This window comes from Aspergillus terreus, genomic scaffold (assembly GCF_000149615.1).
Source record: "Aspergillus terreus NIH2624 scaffold_2 genomic scaffold, whole genome shotgun sequence".
Classification (NCBI taxonomy): Eukaryota; Fungi; Ascomycota; class Eurotiomycetes; order Eurotiales; family Aspergillaceae; genus Aspergillus; species Aspergillus terreus.
This window is the reverse complement of record NT_165925.1, coordinates 1740299-1757800: the sequence shown is the minus strand read 5'-3', so window position 1 is coordinate 1757800 and position 17502 is coordinate 1740299. Positions and strand designations below refer to the sequence as shown.

At 53.4% G+C, this 17502-nt stretch overlaps 8 protein-coding genes across 8 annotated transcripts; 4 read left to right on the top strand and 4 right to left on the bottom strand.

Annotated features, from left to right (window-relative positions):
* Positions 1-1550: 1550 nt before the first annotated feature.
* rlmA (SRF-type transcription factor RlmA) lies at positions 1551-3474 on the top strand (the record flags this gene model as incomplete). Its single annotated transcript, XM_001208984.1, has 3 exons — positions 1551-1606; positions 1672-1828; positions 1882-3474. 3 exons carry the CDS (start codon positions 1551-1553, stop codon positions 3472-3474), a joined length of 1806 nt encoding a protein of 601 aa, XP_001208984.1.
* A 668-nt stretch (positions 3475-4142) lies between these two features.
* Positions 4143-6202, bottom strand: ATEG_01618 (MDR family MFS transporter; the record flags this gene model as incomplete). The annotated part of the gene is made up of 5 exons (XM_001208983.1): positions 4143-5254; positions 5305-5426; positions 5483-5793; positions 5846-5875; positions 5942-6202. 5 exons carry the CDS (start codon positions 6200-6202, stop codon positions 4143-4145), a joined length of 1836 nt encoding a protein of 611 aa, XP_001208983.1.
* Positions 6203-6959: 757 nt separating this feature from the next.
* On the bottom strand, positions 6960-8109 carry ATEG_01617 (EF-hand domain-containing protein; the record flags this gene model as incomplete). The annotated part of the gene is made up of 4 exons (XM_001208982.1): positions 6960-6982; positions 7051-7927; positions 7987-8005; positions 8069-8109. The coding sequence occupies 4 exons, from the start codon at positions 8107-8109 to the stop codon at positions 6960-6962; spliced, it is 960 nt and encodes a 319-aa protein (XP_001208982.1).
* Positions 8110-8645: 536 nt separating this feature from the next.
* ATEG_01616 (putative short-chain dehydrogenase/reductase family protein) lies at positions 8646-9689 on the bottom strand (the record flags this gene model as incomplete). Its single annotated transcript, XM_001208981.1, has 2 exons — positions 8646-8763; positions 8812-9689. 2 exons carry the CDS (start codon positions 9687-9689, stop codon positions 8646-8648), a joined length of 996 nt encoding a protein of 331 aa, XP_001208981.1.
* Positions 9690-10550: 861 nt separating this feature from the next.
* ATEG_01615 (gamma-glutamylcyclotransferase) lies at positions 10551-11555 on the top strand (the record flags this gene model as incomplete). The annotated part of the gene is made up of 3 exons (XM_001208980.1): positions 10551-10627; positions 10674-10836; positions 11040-11555. 3 exons carry the CDS (start codon positions 10551-10553, stop codon positions 11553-11555), a joined length of 756 nt encoding a protein of 251 aa, XP_001208980.1.
* A 391-nt stretch (positions 11556-11946) lies between these two features.
* Positions 11947-12628, bottom strand: ATEG_01614 (RNA recognition motif domain-containing protein; the record flags this gene model as incomplete). Its single annotated transcript, XM_001208979.1, has 4 exons — positions 11947-12014; positions 12077-12201; positions 12290-12396; positions 12455-12628. The coding sequence occupies 4 exons, from the start codon at positions 12626-12628 to the stop codon at positions 11947-11949; spliced, it is 474 nt and encodes a 157-aa protein (XP_001208979.1).
* A 632-nt stretch (positions 12629-13260) lies between these two features.
* On the top strand, positions 13261-15344 carry ATEG_01613 (uncharacterized protein; the record flags this gene model as incomplete). Its single annotated transcript, XM_001208978.1, has 2 exons — positions 13261-13360; positions 13396-15344. 2 exons carry the CDS (start codon positions 13261-13263, stop codon positions 15342-15344), a joined length of 2049 nt encoding a protein of 682 aa, XP_001208978.1.
* Positions 15345-16556: 1212 nt separating this feature from the next.
* Positions 16557-17318, top strand: ATEG_01612 (uncharacterized protein; the record flags this gene model as incomplete). Its single annotated transcript, XM_001208977.1, has 2 exons — positions 16557-16742; positions 16818-17318. The coding sequence occupies 2 exons, from the start codon at positions 16557-16559 to the stop codon at positions 17316-17318; spliced, it is 687 nt and encodes a 228-aa protein (XP_001208977.1).
* Positions 17319-17502: the final 184 nt, after the last annotated feature.

The window sequence follows — 17502 nt, the reverse complement described above, 5'->3', positions numbered from 1 at the left end:
GGGGGAAATCCTAATACACGCCAAAACACGTCGGGTGCCGTGGTTCACTCGCCCAAGCGGAGATCGAGGCTTTCGCATTCCCTTTTCGCATGGCTATGATTGTTCTGGCCTATTCAGGACGAATACTCAGAATTGTCATCGCGTTCAGTCGAATGGTTCCTGGTCCTGAGACTGAGCTGGTATGCGCTGCCCAGAAGGATGAATACCGCAGTAGTCATCAGGAGGAAACACACCCTAAAGTTTATCCCGAGTACAAAGGACGCTAAAGACCGCCCTCTGGTCCCTTTGAACGGGTAGTCATTAATCCAGACCAAAGTCTAGACACCAATGAAAACCATCTATGCCCGCCGGTCCCGAAGTACATACGTGGGATCCATGGAGGTGTACAGTAACGTGTTAGTTGGCGGGTGTGACAATGTGGTGCGATATGACCCCTCGAATAGTATTCCGCATGCTGTCCCTGGATTCTCCACCAGTCTCCAAGATAACACCCCCAGTGGGTGATTCTTATTCATCTGATCTGAACTGATCGGAATGCGACCCGACCAGAGGATGATCAGGGGGCTGAGCCGGGGTGTGGCGGTGGCTGCGATTGAGGCCTTAGGCATCTTCCTGGATATCCATATTCATAATCCGTTCATAGGTAGTTTTCTCAAGAGGCGGTAAGAATCCAGCTGGGCTCACCGATGCGACCCGTCTTTCCTGTAGGCGATTCGATTCCTGCAATGGCCACATCCACTATCGATTCCGTGGTGGACCTGCAGGAGGATGACAGAAAGCTAAATCGAGCCATGTTTCTTGACGTGGATCGTGCATCATCGGGAAAGGTTAGGGTTCCGCGTCCAGAGCCATTAAGGGAACAAGCTAGCTATGTAGTAGAAGTAGTAGAAGGAGTGAGGGTGGAAATCACAACACACGGAAGGTCGAGGAACGAATGTCTATTAATAGCGCGGCTATGGCGGCTAACCGGGGCCCCCTCCTAACCGCCCAGAGGCTGAGAAACCCGCACCGTCGTTGTGTCTATCTTTAGAATCTTCTGCACTTCCCGCGTGTTGCCATCCATTCCTCCCATCCATCCATCCTCTTCACGCTTGTTTTCCATCCCCAATTTGCCTTCCGCCCCTTCTTTCGCCTCGGCCTTCTCTCGTCTGCTCGTTGTCTGCCGTGCCTGAGGCTGTTCTGTCCTTCTTTGTGCTGTTGTGACCCCTTGGGCCCTCGAGCTCCCCCCTCGTCACCACGCGCTCGCCCCCAACCCAACCCTCTTATCCCCATCGCCCCTCCTAATTTTCTTCCTTATCATCCCCGCTCAGTAGAGGGACTGGGCTGCCTGTGCTTCAGGGGAGGGAATTCAAGAGTTCTGAGAATACTATAGGGGTGAGAAAAAAAAAAACCACAAACACGAGAATCTTTGTACTCAAGGTCGCGAACTTCTACGGAGTTTCTGTATCGCACCGTCATTTCCTACCAGAGCATCATCCGTCGCTCTAGCGTCCCCCATTTATTTGACAACCCGCCGTGTCCCGGTGTAATACCGCGGCACAACCTTCCTCATGGGTCGCAGAAAGATCGAGATCAAAGCGATCAAAGATGATCGCAACCGTTCAGTGTAGGTCCTAGCGCTCGCAGATCCATGGAAACAGAAGACTAACGTCATCTTGCTTCCCTCACCAGGACGTTTCTGAAACGGAAAGGTGGTCTGTTTAAGAAGGCACATGAGCTCGCGGTCCTGTGTTCGGTAGACGTCGCTGTCATCATCTTCGGCCACAACAAGAAGCTCTACGAATTTTCGTCATGTGATATGCGCGAGACGTTAACTAGATACCAATATGTGCGTCTGCTCTCTGCGGCCCCTTTTGCTCTCTGCTAATTCACTCGTTGCAGTGTGGTGCCCCCCATGAGCATAAAGGCCCCGAGGACTTCAATGGCAAACGCGACGACGATGATGACGAGGACGAGACCACACCTGCCCCCGAAGAAGCACACCAAACACCTCCCCAAAATGCTCCTCCGATGATCCCCACTCATGTCACCACTCACCCCGGTTTCCAACATGTCAACCACGCTCCTTCTGCCTCCCCCCCGATCGGGAACGGCATGCAATTTGACCCTCGTCACGGAACCCCCCAACCGCAAGGAGTATCGAGGCCATCGTCAAGGACACATTTGCGTCGGGTCAGTTCGAATATCGGCGCGCAACAACATCATGGAACCCCACCACCGCCCCCGCCTCCTCAGAATGGTTTCACGTATATGCATAACCCCTCCATGTACAACATGCAACAAGCTCCTCGACCGGGGCAATTCGCACACTATGTGCATCCGCCTCCCGGCGCGCATCATCAACCACAGCATATGACAACGCAGGCTTTGCCGCCTCATACAATGCCTCAATCCATACCACAGCATCTTCAAGCCCCGCCGCCGCATATGCAACGACATCCCCAGCATCCACACGTTCTCGCACAGCAACACGCTCCCATGGCAATGTCACAACCACCTCATCCATCAATCCCGCAGGTCCCTCACGCATTTTTGCCAGATCAGGGTAGAAGCTCGATGCCACCGTCATTCGCATCTGAACAACAACAACCCCAGCGAACGATATCGCTACCCGAAGGTTCTACAGAGCAGATGGCAGGCCCAACCAAACCAGAAGGAAGCCAATCTCCTCCGCATCAAAGGTCTCTGTCCTCTAAATCGCGCAGTATATTCACGCCTATCGATGATCGCGGTTCCGTTCTCGCTCGACATTTCGGTGTCGGTCCGCCTTCGTCACCTCCTTCGCAAGTCAAAGCCGAAGTCTCCCAAGGAGCCGATGAGAGCAAACCTTCCGCCCAGACCACGGCACCCCCACCTCGACCCCCGACAGACGCGCCGCGCCCGCCCTCAGTAGTGGACATCAAGCCGCCCGCACGAACGAACAGTGGCCAAATAGCGTCTAAGCGGCCACAATTGAAGGTGCAGATACCCAGCGAAAGCTCTGATCGTGGGAGTGCGACTGGAGACTCGTCGTCGCGTGATTCAGCCGGGAATAAGACGCTCACCCCCGCCAAAGCAAATCCGGATGGTAGCCATTCGGGCGTCGTACTACCACCGCCATCTCCTTCAGCCGGTGCAATTCTCAGTGCTGGGGCACAAGGGCCCCCGAACCCGTTCGCGAGACCGCCTCCACCTGGCGCGGCGACACAGAACAACAATTCATATAATAACAACAACATTGAGACCCCGATATCTGCGCTCCCGAGCCGTTTCGTGTCAGACGCTCTTCTACCCTCGCCGTCAAGCTTCTTTCCTGAATGGGGCTTTGGTCGCTCGGGCCCGGACAGCAATATGCTTCCCAGTCCGCTGACGTTCCCAACACCAGCCGCACCGAGCGGACCAAGCTTTGCACGGGAAGACGAACAGGACAAGAAACGCAAAAGTCCCGATAGCGGATCCAATGCCGAAGGAAGCGCGAAGAAAGCAAAGACCTAAAATTTTAACTTGCGGATTAACTCTAATGATCTGACTGGGTCGAGTCCTTTACACTGTTGGATTGTATGTCCCATGTCTATCTCAAATATGGCATCTCGTGGCGTTTAGGAAGTTGAGGGTAACTGATCTGTCTGGGTTGAGAGGATTTCTATTTCTTGGACTGCATCGGTCCAAGCTTTCCTTCATTGTGGATTCATCTCTTTTCGACGTTATACCCCCTCTTTTCTTTCCCTTTACTTCTTCGATTTTCCCAACCTGTAGTTCGATTTGTTTGATATCTTGAAAGACCTAAGATTGTGACTATGTTTCATCCATGCCTCGGCCTGATGGGGACAGGCCGAGTGCTATATGTGATATTTTACTTTGTGATTGTTTTCTGGAGTGGCGTTTTAATCTCTCTTGAGTTGACCTGTATATAATTCTGTTCGACTAGGAATGCAAAGATGATGCATTGTTCAGCTGCCGTTCTATGCGATACTGTCTTGGGATGGTGTGGTCGATCTCTCATATCCAAATCTTGCGTGATTCAATATCCACATCAACGCCGGGACATTTTGGGAAATCATTTCCATTAGCTGTTAATATGTGTATCTCACTAGACCAATGAGACGAAATATGTACGTATTAATCCGGAGATAGTCCAAAAGGGAGAAGGCAGACAGACAGGATCAGGCTCCCTCCTTCGGCTCGGGAGGCTGGCGCTCCGCGCGCTGCGCGGCAAGGATCTCCTGTCTTGCGCGCTCCTGTTCCTGCAGGCCGGTCTTGGTGACGGTGTGGGACTTGCTGAGCTCGATGTGGCGCACGAAGAGGGTAAGGATGAAGCCGAAGCCGGCGATGGCGGTGTAGAAGATCCACATGCGGCTGAGGGCGAAGGTGTAGGCGTCGAGGATGACGGCGCGCTGGTCGGCGGGCAGGGAGCGAATGAGGTCGCTCTGGGAGCCGGCGAAGCCGCTGGAGATGGCGTGGGCGTTGTCGGGGCCGAGAGCGGCGGCGATGCGGGGCATCTGCTGGCTCAGGACGTTCTGGTAGACGACGGTGCCGAGGACGGTGGCGATGGCGGCGGAGGTCTGGCGCAGGAAGCCGAAGGTGGAGGTCGCGGTGGCGACGTCGGAGGGGTGGATGTTGGCCTGCAGGGCGACGAGGGGCGCCTGGAAGTTCGGACCGGTGCCGATTCCGCCGATGATCTGGTAGATGATGATGCGCGGCCAGGAGGCATAGGGCTTGAGGTCGATGAAGAGGCCATAGCCGATGGTCATGAAGAGCATGCCACCGATGATCAGCTCGCGGTAGCGGCCGACCTTGCGCATGATGAACCCTGTCGCGGCGGAGACGACCGACAGACTGAGCACGTTGGGCAGCACGTACACACCGCTGAGGATGGGGCTGGCGAGGAGGACCGTCTGGAAGTAGAGCGGGAGGTAGTAGGCGCCGGAGATGAAGACGAACGAGTGGCAGAAGCAGATGAGCAGCACGAGGCAGTTGTGCCAGTTTCCGAACAGCCGCAGCGGGATGACCGGGTACCGCGCGACTTTCCACTCGTTCAGCATCGCGATCACCCATGTGACGATGCCGAAGACGATGAGACAGATGACCGTGGGGGAGGCCCACGGGTAACTGACACCGCCGAACTCGAGACCGAAGAGGAACATGACGGTGCCGCCGATGATGAGCAGCGTCCCGGACCAGTCGATGGCGCGGATCCCGGCGAGCAGGGGTGTTTTGCCGGATTCAATCTTCAGGAAGAAGAAGAGGATGACGAAGGAGAGGCCGCCGATAGGGACTGGATGGGTTAGTATTGTGAGATATAGGATCATGACGTGGTGGACGTACGGTTGAGATAGAAACACCACCGCCAGGTGACATTGGTAGTGAATGCGCCTCCAATGATGGGGCCTAGAGCACCGGCGATGGCCCAGGTGGTCCCGAATAGACCGTAGTACATTCCTCGCTCTCTAAACCACTATTAGTATGGTTCTTCGCACAACTAGGAGAGTCACGGCTGACGGACCTGACGCTGAATAGATCCGAAACACTGATGTTGGCGAGAACGATGATTCCTCCTCCACCAATACCTTGGAGCGCTCTGCCCGCAATAATCATGGGGAGATTCACTGCCAACGCGCAGATCAGACTCGCCACCAGAAACACCGCATTGGCCAGGAGGATGATGGGCTTTCGGCCCCAGATATCACTGATTTTGCCCCAGAGCGGGACACAGGCTGCGTTAGCCAGCATGTAGGCGGAGGCCATCCAGGAATAACCACTCTCGGAGGCATGAAAGTGAGCCGCCATGGTTGGCAGGGCTGTCGAGACGATGGTCTAGAGGAGATCGTCAGTGGAGAGTCAAGGAGGATCAGTTTGAGCAACCTACCATATCCAAGGCGGCAAGGAATAGAACCATCTGCAGGCATTCGGCATGGTTAGCATCTGTGGACGTACACGGTCGATATACTATCGGGTCACATACACAAAGCGCAAACATTACAATAAAAACCTTCTTCTTGCCCAGCTTCTGGGCCTGGGACGGCACCTGCGACAGCGGTGCGCCGGTGACGACCTTCTCGACTGGCGCATCGCCATTGTTCTGGTCTTCTGACAGTCGAGCGACGGAGTCGGCATTGGCCGAGGCATCTCTGGAAGTGGATTCACTCTGCGGCACAGAGGATTTCTCTGCGGAGATGACCGTGGGATTCTGGTGGTCCACATCGGCGATGGGCTGCGACGCCATATTGCTTGGTAGGTAGCGCGGTCAAGGGTGTGGCAGAGAAAACGACTAGTGTAGTCTTATGTCCACCTCTTCAGGGAGCAATTCACCGCCTGAGTGAGTCAATGGTCAATCTTTTCGAGACGGCGGGTAGAGCCGACGGTTGCAGAACTGACAGGAAAGAGGCGTGACGACACAGAACATTCCAACACGGGCGATGTCAACACAAGAAATGGCCGTTATGCTCGAACAGACATGTTGGCGATGGGAAGATGGAGCCGGAAGATCTGAAGACAAGAAACAGGAAACGAGAACAGAAGAAAAGTTTCTGGCATTAACATATACTGGTAGACTCGCGCCTCGCTCCTTGCGTAAGTCCGAGGCCCCGGATTTAAGCCGACACGAGTGATGGTCGGAGATGCTCGTGTCGGAGATGTTGGGTAGAGATGACATGACTCCAACCACACGCACACAAGCATCTACTGAGTACGGCATATGTCCGTCTCGCTATATGACATGCGGGGCGATGCTTGCTTTTTTCTTCGCTTTAAGCATTGACCGCGTGGCATGCAAGACAAAACTGACTCGATCGGAGTATGCGCCACGCATTGCTTGTGAGGGATACGAAATGATACGTACAATGATTAGATCGACAGGCTATTTTCGTCTAGAATTATGATACGGTAGGGTAAACGGGTATAATCTGTATGATCAAAGAGCAAAATCACCCAGAAGCAGAAATAAGCACCATCGCCAATGAACCAGCATCCCCTCGACCACTCTAATCCTGCAGCTGTAGAATTTCTGCGCTGCGTTAGTCTGAAACCTGCATGCCACCTCGAACAGGAAATACCCAGGGGGCGTCCACTCACCAGTCAAAAACTCCTCAAAGCTCACCGTGATATACCCATCGCGGTCGTCATCGTACCGCTTGAACACGTCCGTCATGCGACGCAGACTGATACACGCTTGAACAAACAGATCAAAGCTCATGCCCGCCGGGCCGGGTCCCTTGCCGGGTCCATTCATCTGCCTCCCCTTGCTTTCGAACGTGGTAAACAGCACCGACACGAACGGCTGGCTCAACCGATACCCGAACGCGACCAGCGCATCCTCGAACTCGCGCAGACTGATGCGCCCGCTGCGGTCAACGTCGAACCGGTCGAACAGCTCCCGCCACGCGGCGAGGTACCGCCACAGCGACACAAACTCGTCGAACGAGATCGTCCCGCTGCTGTTGCGGTCGAACATGCGAATCATCATCTTCACGGTCTTCGGGTGGAACGAGGTGTAGTCCCCGTTCACCAGCGCCGATCCCAGCTCCATTTCCGTGAGCGAACCGGAATGCGACGAGTTCGCTGCGCGGAACAGGGGGAAGAGCTGTTGCGGGTCATCGTTGGGCATCGCCAGTGGCGGAGGGTGGGGGGAGCGAGGGGGTTGAGAGGACGGAGGCGGTCGGTTGCGTATCGGTTGCGAAGGCGGCGGTCCGAAGCCATAATTTTGGGGCGGGGGAGATGGGTGTAATGGGTGTGTTCGACTCGGGCCTGGAGGAGGTCCTCCGGTGGGAGGGAGAGGTTTGTTATTGTTGTAGGCGGGGTGACCTTGCCCCGGACGAGGTGCTGGCGCACTGTGGGCATTGGAAACTGGAATTCGCGGAGGCACACTGCTCATCGACGGATTGTGAGGCGCTCGAGGAGGTTTTGGTTGGCCTCCAGAGTTTACTTGCATCGCACCGATCATCTGAGCCACCTTTGGAGATGTTATCAGCCGCGGGGAGATAAATTCATGGCGGTTAGATCAAACCGTACCTGCTCAGGCTCTGCATGCCTACGTCCAGTTCACTCATGGTCAGCGATGCCCTGTTCCATTTGGATCAACTCTGCGACTTACGCTGGTAGCGCATCTGGGTTGTAGGACTTGTTGTACGCCATGGTTTGTCTGGCTACAGCTGACGTAATGCGAGCTGAGCCTGGGAGGAGAGATTCAAACCGGCGCGTCGCCGGGAGAGGTGGGAGAAAGAAAGAGACGAGAGAGAGGAGAAGTGTGGAGGGTAAGAAAGAGGAGGATAAGATCAGGAGGCAAAAAAGAGGCGTCGTGGAGTCAGGAGGGATTCAGAGTTGGTTAGTTTCTGCCCATCGTTCGTTTAGCAAGACGTTCGTTTGGATTGCGGAGCCGTGGGGCGGTGGTTCACCACAACTAGGACTGCAGCCAAGCGACAATCATCTATAGTACTCCGATTGAGATCAAACCATTCAGTGAGAATGAAGGCGCCGTCGGGTCGTTTGGGAGAAACGGACAGAGTCTCAATGAGACTCGGAAGAAGCAGAAGTTCCGCAAACAGTGGCTCAGCCCTATCGATTGGCTGCTCGTCTGGTGGAGCCTTAGGCGCTTCTTTGTATAGTATACAATGACTGTCATTAACCATTGACCACGTAGTATCAACATCAAGTATATAGATTAATAGGCGCTACTGAATAATCGCGTCAATCTCTTCCGATTGCTCGCGCAGGATCTCCCTAATCTCTCCCCATGCCTTCGCCTGGAATTCCTTCCCCTCCTGGCCCGTCGTCAACGCGGTGGATTCACTGTGGTTTGTCAGTCCAGTCGTCCCCAAAAGTGGAAGGGAAACGTACTCCAAGTATCCATCACTCCGCCAGCATTTCCCATGCGATTCCACGCCCTGATACGTCGCACTGACCAGCGACCGACTGCCCTGCTCCGTCGTGCGGGCAAACATCTTATACACCAACCAGACCAGCCATCGCTCATAGAAGCGATTATACTGTCGGCCAAGGGAGGACTTGCAGAAGCCCGGGCTGATGGTGTTGATCACCACGGGTACAGTCCCGTCCTCATTCCGCATCAAGCCAGCCAATGTCTTCAGAACATACTCAAGCATCAGTTTAGAAATCCCATACTGCGTCGGTCCCCGGAAGTGCCGCTGGTCATTCAGATGCTTCAACAACGGCCCCTCCGTCCGGAGACTCCCTGCCTTGACGCGGACAAACTGCTGACTCGATACAACAGAGAGATGGGCGGGATTCGCCGCGGACGAGCTTTGCTTCAGCTTGGGAAGTAGGAGGACTGCCAGAAGGGACGTGGATAGCGTATTGACCTGCAAAGTTTCCTCCCATCCCTCGGCGGACACGGTGTACTCCCGGTTCCACAGGCCCGCATTCAGCAGTGCAACATCCAGCTGTTGGATCTCCGCGTTGACGCGACTCGCGAATGTTTTCACGCTTTGGAAACTGTTCATCTCCAACTCCCATACTTGCACCACGCCGGGTCGGTTGGTGCGCTGTTCCAGTTCGGCTTTGACCGCTTTCCCCCTTTCCAGGTTGCGGCTGCCGATGATGAGCGACTCGACCCCCAGGTTGAGGAGCTTGATGGCGGCTTCAAAGCCCAGTCCGGCGGTTGCGCCCGTTAAAACCACCGTCTTGCCGGCGAACGAGACTGTGGGTTCAGCTGGTGGGCTGTACTGCGTCCGCAGAAGACGTACCAATCCCGCCATTATGGAGCGGGATACGAGCGCTGTATTTCAGCGATAGAAGCACCGAACGATATGGCTGCAGTGGATGCCGTTTCTGATTGATGATGTTCGAAACTTTGATAATATTGTCGAAGAGCCATCCCCTTTGACACTCCACAGTGACAACTGCAGTCGGGTTGACGATTGGCTCTAGCTCCGACCGGCGGCGTCTGGGCAGCCCCGCTGGACATGCACAGAATGGAGCTTGGGGATTCTTCGGACAGGAGGTCTCCACCTGAGGCTGGACAAGGAGGTGCTGTACGAATACGGAGTATTGTTGCTACGTAGCATGAGTGGGTGGTCGCCAGGCTTCTTCGTTATTCACACCTTGCTTCCACAATCCCGTCTTGGAGACACTGTCACTGCCGCTCCCTTACATTCAACGGTATTCGTTGTCGAGGGACGATTCGCTTGTGCGACCAGGCACAGTGGCCAATATGGTCAATCAGTTGGATTTTATTCGATGGAAATTGCATCAACTGACGCCATTCAAGATGAATAATTAAAGGAAAGGATAATCGTGGTGGGAGTTGAAGGAGAACAATAATACTCTGGTTATTGTTGCAGACTGATGGAGAACAAACAAGACAAACACCGTCCGGTGACTTTCATGCTCACCAATTCCTTGTCGCTCATGTAACCGGTGCTGGTTTGTACTGTTTCCCTGTGGCAGGGGGTTTGGTGTTTTCTATCTTTCACTAGCACTATATCTAGAGATTTTATTTTACTGCATTGACATCCTTTCACGACCGGTTTACCCACCGATTGGACGATATTTTCACATTGCGGTGTAGTAAGAGCCAGCTTAGATTGCATATACATACAGCACGAGAACCATCCGGCATGGCTTCCAACGGACCAGATGGCCGAACATGGCGCAATTACTTTCCCGAGGGGGATCTCTGGGTGTTTGGTTACGGGTACGTCAAAGATGGCTTATGCTGGAACAAGGCTAACCTGACCCAGGAGTTTGATTTGGAAGCCTCCGCCACATTATGGTATCCTGGCCCTGTTCCTGCATGAGGACAATATCTCGCGCTCTCCAGCAACTCCATCACTAACGTCTGAACGCAGATCAGAGAGTCCCTGGGTATATCAACGGCTATGTTCGACGGTTCTGGCAGGCCAGGTATGCCACTCCAACCGTCCTAACCCAGACCAACGTCTAACGTATAGCCAGCACCGACCACCGCGGCACCCCAGAGCGACCAGGACGGGTAGTAACCGTGATCGAGCGGCAGTTCTGGGAGACGTTGAATGACCCAGTTCGTGCACACCCTCCCCCAGAGCCAAGCAGAAGCCTATCCCCCAAGTATACTCACACCCCCACAGCTAGCCCATACCGAAACAGCAGAATCGTCCTCATCGCGCGTCTGGGGCGCCGCGTACCGCATCCCCGCCTCGCACGCCGAGGAAGTCCACGACTACCTCGACGAGCGCGAGATCGACGGCTACACCGTGCACTACACGCCGTTCTACCCCTTCACGGAGGGCCATGCGGTTGCGGACGCAAAGCCCATCACTTGCATGGTGTATATCGGGCAGCCGACGAACCCGCAGTTTCTGCGCGACCCTGCGCGTCGCGAGCCGCAGGACGTCGCCGAGGTTATCAGTCGTGGCCGTGGGCAGAGCGGTAAGAACACCGAGTACCTATATCTCCTTGAAAAAGCGCTGGAAGGTCTCGGGCTTGGGACGGCCGATGAACACGTTACGGATCTGGTGCGGCGGGTGAAGGCCATCGAGGGGGTTGAGGAGGGAGCGGCCGATGAGGAGGAAGCGGAGAGGGATTTGGCGAAGTGCCTGAGTCGGTCGGAGCAGGAGGCGCGTCGTGATTTTGCGGCCGAATAGAGGGGTTTCCTTGGGGCACTCTGGGTGATCATGATGCATTGAAGATGGATGGCTACATGGCTATAGACATACGATAGATTACATGGACATTGGATATTAAAGTGATAAATGCATAATATGCAATATCAACGAGTTGGATGTAACTACCTAACTAGCTCGGCCGAGAATAGTCGTGAAATTCATTATCCACCATCAAATTGATCTTCTTTCCTGCAATGTCCATAGGTATTCGTATCTCATGACTCAAGAGAAGAGAGGAAAACATATTGAACAGAAGCTCCACACCCCAGCTAACCAAACGTGAGGCGCATGGTGCAACGTGGTCAAGGGTCAGGGCATGGAGCTACAGCGGGTCGGATTTACTGGCTGCGCCAGTCTAGAATAGAGTGCGTTAGTAGGTCGTCAAGAAAGGGTTGGCGAGAAAGTCAGGATGCTTACCACCGCTGTACGCGCCGCCGCCTATGTCATAAATTAGCATCGGGGACCCCCATTCATCAGTTCAAGACGGAGAAAGCACATACCATATCCTCCAGGGCGACCGCCGCTGGCGTTGTAGCCACCGCGGCCGTGGAAACCTCCGTCACCGCCATTGCGGGGACCATTGCGCTCACTGGCAAAGTCGACACGGATGATGCGGCCGTCGAATCTGTCTTTGTAAATTTTCAATCCGGATGGGGAGGTCGCGAAGGCGAGTGGTGAATCGCGGATGGTTTAAAGAAAGATAGAATGCTCACTCCTGGTTGTTCAGTTCGTTAAGGGCAGCGTCAGCCTCCTGGGGAGAGGTGAAGGTGACGAAACCGAATCCACGGCTACGGCCAGTATCACGGTCCTTGACGACAATCTAAGGTCGATGGTCAGTCAGGGGTGTTCACGAGGCTAGATGGTTGATGGAGACTCACCGCGTTGTCGACAGTGCCGAACTTCTCAAAGCCAGCACGGAGACTCTCATCAGTAGTGTGCCAGGCAAGGCCGCTGTTTGTGCGATTGGACTGGTTAGCTGACCCGATGGCAATATAGGCGGGGTAAAGGGAGAGATCAGATGGAAGGACATACCCAACGAAGAGCTTAGACATTGTTGATGTGGTGGAAGAAGGCGGAAAGGACTGTTAGGAGATTAGTATTGAGGGAGAGATGAAAGAAGAGACAGAGAGGATGAGTGAGAGAAGAGGGAGAATGGGAAGAAGAGATGAGAGAGAGGGAAGGGGGAAAATGTGGAAGAGGGGTAACACTAGGGGGGGAAACCAAAAAAAACAAAACTGAACACAAATTAAATTAGTCAGGAAAATACCTTGGGAGTGAGGGAATCTGAGCGATTGGGGACTAGGAGGTGAACGTGAGAGGGAGATGGAAGAAGAGTGGCAGGAGGAGGACGAGAAAAAAATAAAGTGATCGATAAGCTGCGCAGGGAGATACGATCACCCGAACTTTACCAGCAGCAGAGACTTTTCCAGCCCGAATTTCTTCTCCAGCAGAAAAAAACTAGACAATTTAGAAAAAAAAGCGGGGAGGGGGGCGATAAAGAGCGGGTGCGAGGGTGCGATTGGAGGGGGGTGAGGTTGCACGAGTGGATAAGATTCGTTTAGATTTAGGTACATTATTAGATGCATAATTTGTTTCTTCCTACGGAGTACGGAGTAGCTATATCCATTCTAGATGTCTACTAGATGCCTCTAGTTAGTTATGTCTCCTGAGAGAAATGACTAACATGGTCGATGCGGAATTGAAGGACATGCATACGGAGTACTCCAGGCAGTCACAACTTCCTGTTATGGCACCACTGCGTCACTTGCCTACCAGTACCTTACGTAGGTAGCTGCCTATCCAGCTACCTACAAGGCAGGTACCTCAATCACAATAATGGTAGAATCACTCCTCACTTCCGTCCTCCGCCAACAATCCACTTCGGTCCACAGTCTCCACAATCTCCGCGTTCTCAGCGGCGTCCAGATGGATACCTACAAAGGGTCTTCCATCTATAGCTGGCTAGCTGCAGTTGAGACCCCCAAGGACCCGCCATACCATGGACAATGGGCCGATAATCATCTCTCGCCCACTAGCATCAATCCAAGTCCATATACAGCTGATGGATTGTGCTCCCCAAGTAACGAAGTCAGCCATGACTTTTCTGTAGCTGTGCGCCAGCAACGACCGACGCTGGACGTTCCCAATGGCACTAACACGCAAGAGAAACAGCATTGCTATGGACGGAGGCCCCGTCACAAAACCAAATCAGACCGCTATGAGTACAAGGGCCAGGCATCTGCCAGAGCCTCGCATCATTCCTCCAGCAAGCCAAGAAAGCGCTTATCCAGAGCCAGAAAACACACGATCAACGACCACTTTCATGCCTCGAATGTCCCCGCAAAACGGCTGACGGTGCGTCTCCTGTCCAAGAAACCAAAGAACAGAAGAGACACTAACAACCTGTTCAAGCTCCCCTCTTGTACGCCGTCCGGGATTTTCGGGAAGGGAAAGGCCTCCACACCGGTAAGGACTGGTCTACAGAAGCATCCTTCAGCACCAGTCCAGGGCTTTTCCGAGGTGAATTTTCTTTCTCACTACCAGCCTCAAGACAATTTCGAGAGGGCATGCGTGAACCCTGATGCTCCAGCAAAGGATGGAGCCGACCAATCTCAAAAGGAGAAGACCCCAGCAATCAGACTGGCGCAGGACGGTCTCTATCAAAATCTCAGCAGTCAATTTGAGGATGCCAATGAGTGTCCTGACATGCGCACGCTACTAGACTCATCAGTCATACAGTGTGACGGACTAAAACATCACGATCTAGATAACTGCCAGATATTGGGCCGTGAAGGTCTGAGCATCACCAAACATGACAGTGACAGAAATGACAAGGGGGAGGCTACTCAAACGCCAAGTGATTTGTATGAAACCTACACCAAACAGCTTCTGGATTTTGACCTTGATGCGCAACCCACCGAACTGGATCCAGTGGTGGAGGGTCTCACCCTGGAACGACTCAAAGAGATCCTGAAAGAACGAGTGAGAACCTGGGATCAGAGTACCAAAGGTGTACTCGAGTCAGAGGACCAAAGTCAAGGCCCGGACTACCGAAAGCGCATTCGGTCTTCGTCTATCCATTCAAAATATGACGCGAGCCGGTCGAACAAAAAGCAGAGAATGCTCGGCCCGTCACCTGGAGAAACAATGGCTGCTACAGAAGGCTTCCCTGCGCCGAGCCATGACTTCGAACTTTATTCGCAAGCATCAAGCGTCGGGGGTGTACACATTGGGGGCCAGCAACAAGCCCTATTTGAGACCTTGAGCTTTTTTCCTGACCTAGAGGGGCCAAGTGCTACCGCGAGATCTGAAGAGGGACTACTCGACGAAGCATCAGATGTAGAGAAGAGGCTGAGCAGCACATTGCTGCTTGACAGCACCGAGGAGATCTGTCCTCAGACATTTCTTGCGGCGTATAGCATGATAATGCGCGACGTTGATGGCTGCTTCGAGCCGCAGTCACCGCGTAGCCTTTCCCATGAGGGTAGCATATGGTTGGTTTCAGGCCACCAGGACGCTCATGATCCGGTGGATAATGCAACATCCTTGATCGGATCAGGAAGAAACAAGCACGGTCGAGATTTGTTGCCCTTTCAACAGCCAGGTGTTGCGACTGGATGCTTGGAGGCTGACCTGGGGAGGTTGAATTCTACCTCTATACCGGGGCAAAGAGAAGACCTATGGCATACTAATGACGCGGGAAGGCAGGAAGGCAATGTTTCTGATACGCTAAAAGGATTTTGGAGGAGATACCAGCTTCATTGGTAGTGTTAGACCTGGTTCGTTCTTGCGCTTGAAAACGATTGTATATATTTGTTGGGGTTTGAAGGAGCGCATTTGGATTTGAAGGGTTTGAATTTTTGGCGGCATAGCCAGAAATATATCTAGCGTATGTCTCATCAGTTGGTCGGACTGAGTCAACAGCATGCAGAAAATATCGATTGGGTGAAATCAATATTGATTTACCCAGAGGTTTCAAAACAATCACGGTGATGCATTTCCCGTCCCGGGAGACGAATCTGACAGGACGTCAATTGGTTGTAGCCCCAAATTTGGGTCACGATGAGGCTGCAACCTCCCCGTGACTTTAGCCGAGTGATAGTACATCGTCAAAAATTACTAGACGGGCCAATAACAGTACCCAACCGGGACATCGATCTATGCCAGGCGCGTTGGTGTACGCAGAGCCGAAATCTCCCACCAGGGGCTGGGCCTCTCGATCGATTTCAGATCACGACATACTTCCTGTCCTACATTATGATAGACCTACTGCCCTGGCGCAATCGTTCTATTTTTCGTGTCCCTACCGCTAACGGAAATGACGACAGCTTATAGATCACATCAAACGGCCCATCCAAGTGTCCATTAAACTTTCAATCAATGCCGATCAGCAACCCGATAATCTGGTGCTCCGTCCCAAGCTCGGGCCAGGATGCAGACAGTGGCCTCCGATAGGGGATCCTTGTGGAGCTCGTCGTTAGCAGCGATACGACTGTCTGTCTATCTCCGGAAAAAGACACGGACAACCCGGCAAGCTAATTCTAGCAGGCTATAGCCCCTCGCGCTATCCGGGATGAACGTATCCTACTGCTGAGTATGGATAGTCGCTTGGGTAGATTCAATATAATTGAATTGGCGGGTTGCTTGATGCCCAACGCTGCATGGCTGAATAAGGAGCACTAGGCTTATTCGACGGTCTGTCAATTCAGTATATAACCATGCCCATTAGGCTCTTACTTGCTTGGAAGGTAGCTATTCAACCTAGAGTCTGTTGACCTCGGTGAATGCCATTCCGTGGGACAAGGCGCGTCCAAGATTAACCACAACAAGCTGAAAGGTAACACACAGTGCAATCGCTCATAACGTCTCAGGCTGACATGACCCACAGCAAAAAGACATTACTTCGTCTGTAAGAACCTCAACGGTGTCCTTTATGAAGTGAGTAATACAAAGCCACCATTCAAAGACTACCCATTAACAATGGCCAGCATTGTCATGGCCGTCATCACCGTCAACAAGGCGCTCGATCCGCAGTACATACAAATAGCGTCGTACCATGCCCTGCGGCCATGCCTGTTTCCCTTCGCCATCAAGATGTCGCCACGGCGTCATCCCAGAAAACTCACCCGGCGCAATCTCAGGCAGCATACCAGCAGGCCAGAGAACGTAAGTGCTCCGTCTCAAGCCTCTCTATATGCCGTGATCAAGGCCCACAGTACTAACCCTGATACGACATGCTAGACCCGCCGTAATCGCAATGTCCGCAACTGGATAGACCGCGTCGTCACAGAAAACGGTATCCACTGGGGCCGACATGTTCCCGATAGGTCGCAGTGGTTTACCGGCGACATAGAGACTGAGTTGCTAAACATCGAATTGCTCGTTGCTCAAGCTATGATGCACGATAATGCATCTCTTTCTTTGAATGCACCAGATCCGAACCGACCTGACCGGCAGCAGAACCCCGAGGTAGACTCTGAGACGGCATTTCTCTTGGCTCCTGAGGGAAACGGGGAAGTCAGCCTTTATGCTCAGATGGCAACTTTGAGACTTGCAGCTCGACGTCAGAATCAACAGCAACAGCCGCAGCAACAGCCGCAGCCGCAGCCGCAGCCACAATTGGAGCATGGAGACGCTGCGCAGCCCGGTACCGGCGAGGGGGTGAATCGTGGGAATACAGAGGACCAGGCAGGTTTGGCAGGAATGGGTGCACAATTTGATACCGGAGTGGACGGAAATTGAGGCTTACTGGTGAGGTGATAAGACGGGACCTTGCATGTAGAGAGCTGGTCGCCTGGGCAGTACCACGAGCGTGCGGCAGTTATACGTTAGAATTGTCGAAAGAATACCAGTGGAATTCTGCTGCACTTGAAAAGAAACTTCATGCGACGTGATAGCCAGGCGGGAGAATTTTGTATTATATTGA